Source organism: Impatiens glandulifera, chromosome 3 (genome assembly GCF_907164915.1).
Source record: "Impatiens glandulifera chromosome 3, dImpGla2.1, whole genome shotgun sequence".
NCBI classification, from domain to species: Eukaryota; Viridiplantae; Streptophyta; class Magnoliopsida; order Ericales; family Balsaminaceae; genus Impatiens; species Impatiens glandulifera.
The window spans coordinates 31255160-31266558 of record NC_061864.1 but is presented as its reverse complement, the minus strand read 5'-3'; the positions used below and the strand labels follow the sequence as shown (position 1 = coordinate 31266558).

At 29.7% G+C, this 11399-nt stretch overlaps 1 protein-coding gene across 1 annotated transcript in view; it reads right to left on the bottom strand.

Moving 5' to 3' along the window:
- Positions 1–1897, bottom strand: part of LOC124929499 — a 28313-nt gene extending 26416 nt beyond the window's left edge. Inside the window, exons 1-2 of the mRNA XM_047469877.1 lie at positions 1796–1897; positions 814–1638 (exon numbers count right to left, since the gene is read on the bottom strand). Coding sequence (XP_047325833.1) covers positions 814–1638; positions 1796–1897 — 927 coding nt within the window. The remainder of the gene's footprint in view (positions 1–813; positions 1639–1795) is intronic.
- Positions 1898–11399: the final 9502 nt, after the last annotated feature.

The following is an 11399-nucleotide window of genomic DNA, read 5'->3' as shown; positions in this document are numbered from 1 at the left end:
AGTCCATAATAATAATAATAGACGAATAGGGGCGAAGTCACATCTTCATCATTCTATCCATGGGTCCTTGGGGAAGAAATATCAGCCTTATATAGGTGATGTCTTGCCCCAAAATGTTCGGTTACAACAATAACTAGAAAATAACAGAATTCGATTTGTAAAGTAGAAAAGGAAAGCAAAACAAAATAATAAAACAACAAAACAGAAATCTGGTCCATGTGCACACTAGGACCGAGACCGGGTGCCGAGAAAGGTTGCTGGAATTTATTCTAGGATCGAGGCCTTGATTTTAGACCATAGCAGATTCTTATTATTTTTAAAAGATTTAGATACATAAAATTTGGTAAATGTTAAGCTTAATCCTAGTACAGTAGAGCTCGATATTCTTTAGTCCTAGTCATATATGTCACAAGTTAGGATTTTAGAAGTGAGACCCACTTGTTAATTTAATCCTACATTTTTGAACCACAAAATCAAAGCATAAAAAGAGACTCACATATTGTATAATGGGATAAATTATATCATGCAAGAAAAGGAACAAAGTAAGAGCATGTCCTCAATGCACCTTCCAAGAAATTTGATCTCCCAATGAATTTCAAGTCTCCACCCATTAGAGAATCTCGAACTGGATGTCATGATCTAGTTAGTTTGAATGTTTATTTGACACTAATGTAAAAGACTCTAATCAATCACCATGAAAACATGAATTCTTATGCTCTACCAATAAGTTAAGAGTCTCCATCCACATGCGGTACTAATATACTAAAATGAATCAATGAAAATATTATCTTTTTTCAAAAGAAAAATACTTACAAGGCAAAGATGTCTAGTACCCTCTCCATTAGGATCATCCATCTTCTTCTTCCAAAGATCAGTCACATCAAGTAAATAAACCTTAACAGGTACAACAGATTCATCAAAATCAACCCATTTAACAGTATACTTCATAAACAACTTCCTCTTAACACCACGAAACCCATTCTTCAACCTGCATTTCATCTCATCATAACAACACAACAACCCACCAACATAACCAGGCCTAATAGCCCTCCCATATTCATCAATCGTCACGTTATACAAATCGCACCTACACTCAGCACATCCAAACCCATCTTCAGCCCCACGAGTATCAATTGCATGAACATTCATCATCCATGTCTCCTCATAACCTTCCGGAATTTCCTCAGGATTCCCAACCACTACTCCGTAAGGATCAGGAACATCAGTCGCCGTCTTCCGCGTTTCAGATCCCAGCCCATAGTATTGACCAAGCGTGTTTTCGCATAAACCAGAGTTTCTAATTTCCATATAATCCGATTCTTGAAACCCTACTTTAATATCGGCGCCTTTACGTTGATAGTATCTAGCCACAACCCAGTGATGAAGATACGTTTCGTGGAGTGGGATTGGGTTACCATCCTCGTCTATGACTTCAGCATCGAACGCTTTAATAGCGATATGACCGGTCGGAAAATCGATTCCGTGGTAGAATTTGTTGATAACGGAACCAGGTTCGAGCTCAAACGCCGGAGACAGAAATTCGGCGGATTTCAAGGCTTGTGAACTTTGGAGGGACGAAACTAGTATCAGTAATAGAAATTGAAAGCATGTTGACCGATTAATCGAACGATCCGCCATCTGATGGAAAACAGAATCACAATTCAGCAAAATATATTCATAATCAATCATTAATGGGTAAGAGAGAAATTTGTAGAATCGTTATGGAAATCTGCAAAAGCATGATCATTTCGATACAACACGTAGCAAACAGAGATTTTAGAGTGATAAGGCATACCGTTTCAGGGCGTAAACGAATCAAGAGTGAAGACGGCCGACGACTTCTGATACTATGAACATATGAACAGAGAGTATTTAAATAGAGAAAACTGAAAACCATGATCATGATTTTGGCTTGGAACAGGGGAAGTACGATAATTACTAAGGGCTTGTTTGATTTAAAATAACCATATCATCATTAATTACTTTACTCATTAATATTAAATGAGTATTATGTTTTTTTTTTTTTTTTTTTTATCAAATTCAATATTTTATAATTTAACATAAATAATCATAACTAATTTATTTTATATAATAAGATCTTCATATTGTGAGATAAATCATTTTTATTATTTGAAAATATGTTGTTTTATGAGAAACTAGGACTAATTTATTTTTGAGGTTCTTGGAATTTTATTGAATAAATCTGGTTTGATCTTTATTTTAATTTTATTTTTTATAAGTTTTTTTTTGTTTTTTTTTTTGCTTTTTATCTTTTAAATATTGTTTGATAAAAAAAAATATATTATTTAAATTTTTATTTGATTTAATTATTAAAATACTTTTTAATAAAATTTAAATTTAATAAAAAAAATATATAATATTTTAATTAATAAAACTAATAAAAAAATCAAAATCTAATAAAATGAGTAATAAAAAAATCTAAGCCACCCACATCAAACGCGCTTGAAGTATTTTGATTAAATTTTTTTGACTATATGGTTCTTAATATATTCATTTGGAACTTTATTTATAGATTTTTAATGTCAACAGCGATTATGTCACTTTGAACTTGTTTGATGTTGGTTATCTTTTCACTATATGTTTTTCTTTTTTATTATATTCAAAATTCTTATTTGAAAAAATAAAATTATTTAATTAGTTAAATTATTATAATATTTTTTTCTATTTAAAATATAAATTTTATAAAAAAATAATAATTCTTTTAATTAATTAAATAAATAATTTGATAGTTAAAATTTTATTACTATAATAAAAAAGAATTTATAAAAAAAAATATGAATAAAATTAAAAAAAGTCTAAAAAAATCCCATATCAAACGAGCTCTTAAAGAGAATCGTAAGACATGACGTGGTGAGGATAGAGAATAGCGTCCTTCTTTAAACTTTGAATGCTTTGTTTTTGTCAAAGTTATGAAAGATGTTTGGCGGGTGCATGAATAATAATGAATACATATCCAAATATATTGTTAAACGTTATATTTAATGTAGAAGTGAGATTCCAATTTTTTTTTTTTTTTTTTTTTAATAATCTTAAAATAGAAAAGTTTTCTAGCCTAATTCTAGTATATCAAAAGTGTTCATAAATTAATATTATTTATGTTAATTGTGATTTTTTAATTATAACTATCTAAAAAGTTAACACGACTCTCATATAACTTCACTTCAAATCACTATGTTTTTAATAGGAATCGAACTTATTTATGGGTAAGATTATTTAAATTAAATTATAATATTATTTAGTTATGATTTTAGTGGTATTTATTGAGCAATTTTCTATATATAATATCACTTTTGATTATTTTTTCTGAAAAGTTTGACGTTTTTTTATTAGTTTTCGACGCGGAATTCACATACGAGTCGAATAATAAAATTGAGTCATGTTAAGTTTATCTGAATTAAATCATAATTTATATGTGAGAAATTAAAACAGTGATTAGTCGAAGTCGTACATGCACTCATCTTCTCTTTATTTAGAATGGAAAGATTCTCTAATCTTCTCTTCCTTTAGAAATATGATGAATCTTCTAATTGATGAGTAAGTAAAATTGGTTTTCTCTCTCTGTTCATGAGAACGCAAAAAGAAAATTGATCGCACATTAAATGTGGAACATACCGTTATAAAATAACCATAATGTTAGTTATTTTGGTTTGAATATTTTTAATTTAGCCCTTTTATAAAATTAGAAATTTTACTTAGGTATCCTCACTTTATATCTATTATAAATATACCCATAAACCTATAAACTTAATTTCTAATTAAATCACATTATTTTGACTTATATAAAATTAAGATGACATTTGCACAATTATTTATTATAATAGTGACCCATAAATTCATTTGTTCAAACATATGTTGTATAAACAATCTTATCAATTAATAATATCAATATAAGACCAAAAAGCTAATCGTTTTATTTAATCACAACTAGACTCAATAGTGATCACATAAATAAATACAATTAATTGACAAATCATATCATGAATGTGAGGAATGAAAATTTCATGCACGGTAATCTTTTCATGTCAATTTTCAATGGGTTCTACTTAAGTGAGATCAGACTTTTAACATTATTGTACAAAATATCTTTAAACATTATCAGAGCTGAAAAAACATAAGTGTATACAAAAATACTTTAAAGTCATAGAACAATAATGTAATATAAACTCTCACTTAAACTAAGGATCCTCAAATACTAAAAAACCCATGTGAGTTATGTGCTCATGAAAGACCTTGGGTACCAAGCCTTTGTAAGAGCATTTGCTAACATGGAGTTTGTTCCTATATGTTTTATGCTTAATTGTCTATTATGTACTCTTTCTTTAACAACAATGAATTTAATGTTAATAAATTTTAACTTTGTTGTACTCCTGTTGTTATGGAATACAATACGGTTGATTTGTTGTTACAGTACAATTTTAGTGGTCTTTCAATTCCTTCCATAATATGCAGCCCTGTGATAAAATAATTTAGCCACAAATCATGATTTGATGTCTCATAACATGCTATGAATTCAACTATCATGATAGAGGAAGCTACAAGTATTTTTCAGCACTCTTCTAGGATATAGCTCCTCCAACTAACAGATAAACATAGCATGAAGTCGATCTTCTATTATCATGGCATCCTGCAAAATCTAAGTTAGAATACCCAATGATCTCAAATTTGTTTGACCTCTAATATATGAGCATGTAATCTCTTGTTTTGATCTTTAAGTATCTCATAACCCTTTCGACTGCTTTCCAATGATCTAATATTGTGTTACTAAGATATCTGTCTAAAACTCTAACAATATATTCAATATCAGGATGCGTACATACTTGAGCATACATCAAACTCCCAATAACTGAAGCATAGGGAATTGATTTCATTTATTCATTTCAAGATTTCCTTTTGGGCATTGATTAAGATTAAATTTGTCTCCTTTAGCGACAGAGGTATCTAAAGGTTTACTATCAAACATTCCATATCTTTTAAGCATTGTATCAATTAGGGATGACATTGGGGCGGTTCGGGGTGGAGAATGCAATTACCATCCTTGTTCGGTTTTGTTCGGTTTTTAGGAATTCCCGCGGGGCACCGTTAATAATTTTTTTTAAATAATAAAATTATATAAACGGATTTTTTAATATAATATATATTGTAATATATTGAAATTTTATATTATTATAAAAATAAAGTTACTACTCTTATAAAATATAGTGAATAAATAAATATATTGGTGAATTAATATGTTTAATTATATTTATAGTGTTCAGGGAATAATCGGGGCGGGGGACACAAATACCATCCTCGTCCCATCCCCGTTCAGTTTCGGGGAAAAACCATCCCAAACGGGGCAATTCGATTCAGTTTTCGCGGGACGGTTTCAAATTGTCATCCTTATAGTCAATATAGTTTCTTTGGATAACCTAATGATACCTCGAGAACGATCTCTATCTATTTGGATTCCTAATACAAAAGAAGCTTCGCCAAAACTTTTATCTCAAAATTCTTTGATAGAAATTTCTTTGTTCCATACAATATGCTTAAATCATTTGTGGCAAGTAGTATGTCATCAACATACAAAACCATAAAAAATGTTTACTCCCAACAAATTTCTATTACACACATTCATTAACGACCTTTACCTCGAAACCAAAAGAGATAATAATTTGATGAAATTTTGATATCATTGACGAGAAAATTGTTTGAGCCCATAAATAGATTTCTCAATTTACATACCATATGCTTTAAGTCTTCCGACACAAAATTTTCTAGTTGCACCATATATATTGTTTCTTCATTAGTTCCATTGAGAAACGATGTCTTGACATCCATTTGGCGAAGCTCCATATCAAATTGTACAACAAATGTCATGATTGTTCTGAAAGAGTCATTCGATAAAACTAGAGAAAATGTCTCTTTAAAGTCAATCCCTTACTTCTGAGAATAACCTTTTACTACAAGATGATCTTTATATTTTTCAACATTACCCTTTGAATCTTTTAAAAATTCATTTACAATCAATAGGTTTCATTCTTTTGGTAATTGGACAAGTTTCCAAACTTTATTGTCTTGCATAGATTTATATTCTTCATTAATTTCAAAAATCCACTTTTTGGAATTAGTATCATTCATAGCATGTTAGAAGCTCATAAAGGTCATTTTCCATTATACCACCACTATCCTCATTTTCTTGAAAAAAACTATATAATCATTAGATATAAAAGTTCTCTTTTCTCTAGTGGATCATCTTAAAAATACTTGATCTTGAGTTTGTTGAGTTTGTTCTTCATGAGTTTCTTCAATAATGTCTTGTTGCTCTTGATTTTGAACTTGATCATTAATAGGAATAAAATCTATACCAATGTCAAAATCATTTGGGATATGAATCAAGTTTTCCTCAATAAGAATTGTTGAATCAAATTATCTTCAAAGACAAAGTTATGTCTCCCATCAAACTCAAAATTCTCAAAAAATTATTGTAGTTCCTTTCTCAAAAATCGTTTTTAACTTGGGATCATAAAATTTTGTATCCCCTTGATCATTTATAGTACCCAATAAAATAACTGCTAATTATTTTGGGATCAAATTTTCTTTCATTCGGTCTATAAGGGCCTTGCCTTAACAGGAAATCCTCAAACATACAAATGCTTTAAACTAGGTTTACGACAAGTCCAAATATCATAAGATGTTTTAGCAGTTTTTTTAGTTGGTACTCTATTTAAAATGTAGGACACAACATTTAGTGCCTCTCCCCATAGCGATTTTAGTAAAGTCGAACAGATAATCATACTCCTTACCATGTCCTTAAGAGTGCGATTACATCTTTCAGCCACACCATTCATTCTAGGTGAACCAGACATGGTGTATTGTGGGACAATCCCACACTACTTTAAGTATTTGGTAAAAGGTCTTGGACCTTGTTCACCTCAACCGACATATCTACTGTAATATCCACCACCACGGTCATATTAGACTTTCTTTATTCTTTTATTGAGTTGGTTTCAACTTCAATTTTAAATGATTTGAACACATTCAATACTTGTGATTTTTCACTAATTAGAAATATGTATACATATCTTGAGTAATCATCTATAAATGATACAAAGTATTGTTGATCATTCCAAGAAGATGTAGGAAATGACCCACAAAGGTTCGTATGTATCAACTCTAAGACGTCAATTGTCCTTCTTGCACATAATTTCTTTCTTTTAGTCTTTTAATCCATTCAATACATACATTAAAGTCTAAAAAATCAATTTTATCCAAAAATCCTTCAGAAACAAGTCTTTCAACTCTATTTCTAGATATATGTCCTAATCATTTGTGCCATAAAAAACTAGAATTTTCATTATTTATTTTATGCTTAGTACCATGTAATTCCACATTAAAGGTTTCATTATAAGAAGTAATTATTTTAAGCAAATAAAGATTATCATAAGCTATAAGTGAACCAGTTCCAACAAATTTAGAATTAATAGATAAAGATAAATTTTCATTTCCAAATAAACAATGATATCCCAATTTGTCCATAAAAACAACATAAATCAAATTATTTCTAAATAATGGTACAACAAAAGCATCCATTAAATCCAAATAGTAACTAGACATAAATGTGTCTTTCAACATCAATTGCTCTTCGGTAATTCAGGCAACCCTGCAATGAAACACTTATGTTAGCAATAGCACGAAAGTCTAATCACTAAGTGTTTCTCGATACTAAAGCTAAATTAACCCTGCAATGAAATACATTCTTTCTTTTGATGTCTATCCTTCTTACAAAAGAAACAAGTTTTATCAATTTTAATTGAGGTTGAGTTTGAGTTCCTTTCTTTTGTGCTAAAAATTTATCTTTAGTAGCCTCATTTGTCCTCTTTATACCCTTTTCTTTAGAGGTGTTTTCCAAATGAGTACTTTAGTCTTGTTTTACTTCAATCTCTCTTCCTTCTTATATACAAAATAAAATGAGTTCATTAAGAGACCATTTCTCCCTTTTAACAGTTATAACTGACATGAAATGAATGGATTGAATAGAAAGAGATATAAGCACCAAGTGCACGAGTAAGTCTTCAGACATCTCGAGTTTGAGTGCTTTCAACTTAAAAGCAACATTAGACATTTCCATGATGTACTCCCTTATGTTTCCTTACCTTTAAACTTCATTGAAATTAGTCTCTTTAAAAGAGTATTAATTTCTACTTTATCACTTTTCTCAAAATACTTTTCGATTTTGGGAAGGAAATCTTTGAAATTGGTGATCTCATTAGATACCACGTCTTTAAAAGTCTCAGATATGTCACGCTTTATGATCATAAGACTCAAATGATTAGAAAGTTCTCATTTCTCATATATTCTCATATCATGAGAGTTACTATCATCCGTAGTAGGAGTGAACTCATCCATTCTAAACAAAAAGTTGATATCCATGCATCCGAGAACAATAAGAATGTTCTTTTTCCAATCCTTAAAATTTCTTTCATTAAAGATTGAAACCGAATTAGCATTAGCACATACAATAGCAACAACTATACTAAAAAACAAGTAATAACATGCTCTTGAATATAATATTAAGTAACAATTAAATTCACATTATGCTTTATCACATCTCGAAATACTTAACACAACATTAATTTCAAGTATTTGAACATTAATATTAACTGATAATAATATTTTGTTGTAAATATCAAACATTAATATTTGTGATAATACTCTATTCGCAATAAAATAAAATATAAATCATAGTTAGAAGATTTACTTTATTTCTCCAACAACTTTTTCTTTTTTCTTATTCACTATTTGAATCATTCTTTAAGCATCTTGTAAGCATCCATAAGTTTTTTTTATCATGGTTCTTGAATGTTCTTGAATTGAATTGTTGAAGATTCATCTTCGTTGATTAGGCTTATGAACTTTTTTTGATTTGTCGAGTAGGTTGTTAAAGTCAAATGAGTTGTTATCCTTTGGGTATTTAATTAAATTGACCGTTCTTGGATAGTATTGAATTAGATCATTTCACGATTCACCTTCGTTGTTGAAGTTAGGTTTACAAAAACTTTTTATAATTTGTCGAGTAAGTTGTTAAAGTCGAATGAGTTATGTTTCTTTTTAATCTTGATTGTATTTTGCTCTCATACCCTATTAAATGGAAGTGTGAAAGAATAAATCTAGAATAAGATAAATAAATTGCAAGCAAAAGATCAGGAGAGAAATTCAAGAAAGAAAATATTATATTATTATAATGTTGGGAGTTAATTACGTATAATTAAATATATACATAATATAAATAAAATGAAGGTTCTCCATTCATATGAATTAGTCCATACATGTATATATTTTAAATAAGAAACAAAACTTTAATAATTGAAATAGTGTAATGTTTGAAACACTTATAATAGATAAATAAAAACATTGATAACTAAAACACATTAATATATAAAATAAAAAATAAATACTTATCTCAATATTAATGTATTGAAAAAAAATATGTATTTCTTTTTAATACTCTTAAAATCATTTTATAAAAAAAATCACTTTATTAAAATATAACGAATAATGTTCATAAATAATTTAATCTATACACCTTGGGAAAAAACGGGGACCGCCTTTGATTATTATTCTCCACTTATTTTCTTACCTTGTGATTTTTAGATACTAAGTCTCTAAGTTATTTTATTATTATTATTAATTGAGGTTGTGTAATGAATTTTGTATTGTAATGAAGAGTTTTTCAACTATTTATTTGTAAAAATTGAGATATTTTCAATCTATTATTTTTAATTAAAATGTTTTATCATTAATAAAATATGTGTAAAGTTAAGAAATTATTTGATTAAGCTACTTGAAAAAAAATAATAATAATAAATTATTATTGCATTTTGTAGCCAAATAAATTACTTTTACGTGCCTTTAGAATTTTTCATATACCTGAAATGTTAAATTTTTGTGTTACGTCTCTTGTTTTGGCATATACATAAAGGTCTGCCGTCCACAATATTCAAAGTTTGTCCTATTCATTGTTGTCTATTTGTAAATAACTCATTTGTGTTCATACCAATAATTAGTTGATTCATGGAGACACGTAAATTATTGGGAGCTAATTTTTCCAAAAAGATATTTAACCTATAAAAACTTTCTTTTGAACTCTCTTTTAAAATAAATTATTTTTAGAAATCGGTTTGGTTTGATTATACGTGAGAAAGAGCCGCTACACTATATATGTATCATGTACCCATCACAAAGGGACAGTCTCTAACAAAAATATACTCATCTCTATCATAACTAATGATAAATTAGAAGTGTAATATAAGGAAAAAATTAATAACAAACTAATATAAATATATTTTTATGGAAAAAAATAAAATTTGAAAACCATGAAATGAATTCCAAAATTGAAAGTTAAAAATTATATAATCACATCTTAATTTTGTGAGTATATGGAAATCAATCTTGTATTTTTTTTTTAATTTAAATAAATCAAGTTGCAAATACAAATCAAATGGTGAAATGTTGAAAATAAACCAAACAAATATTATTTTCTACTGTTTCTAATTGTTTTTGGATTTTTTTTTAGTAATTAAATAAAGCATTAAAATGTAAAATAATAGAAAATATAAAACAACAAGACCTAGGCTCATCGGATCAGGTTAGGTGCGAGTCGCGTGTCAGGCACATGTCACGGGTCCTGGGCGCGAGCAAAAGGGCATCGATCGGATGGGAAATCAGACATTGGTCGTGCGGCTTTCCTTAGTCGCGTGGCTGATTCCCTCGGTCGTGTGACTAAGGGGTCATCAGTCGGGCAAGGGAGAGCATCGGTCACGGGGAGTAAATTTCCTCGATCGCGTCACAAAAATTACTCGGTCGCATTTGTTGGATGGCTGAATCCCCTGGGTCATAGGGCTTCTTGGGTCGAAAACTAGGCCGGTTCTGGATCATCGGACAAAAGACAGGTTAAAGGGAAAGGGCTCTTGATCACTATGAGAGCTGAGACTTGGGAACAAAAGACATGTTAAAGGGAAAGGGCTCTTGATCACTATGAGAGCTGAGACTTGGGAGGAGATGGACATGGTCGTCTTCAATTTTCATCCAACTGCTGCAATGGATCGATTGGGATGTTTGTCGATTTCAACCTAAGCCCCATCATCGAACCTCGATGCTAAGAACGGGCGAATCCATGATATTTTTTTCCAGGTTATAAAGATCACATGTGTTACACTATTACGGGTAAAAAATGAGCATATTTATCGAAATGTTCTGTTAGGATCGGGGACGCCCTTGGAGGACCGGGGTGTTTCCGGTTTCAGGAAGGGAGGCCGCTTACAACAACACAACACACTTTGGTGATAGTCCGGTTAGAGACTATAACCGTTCTTAACACTACGCAAACTGTCACAGACTCT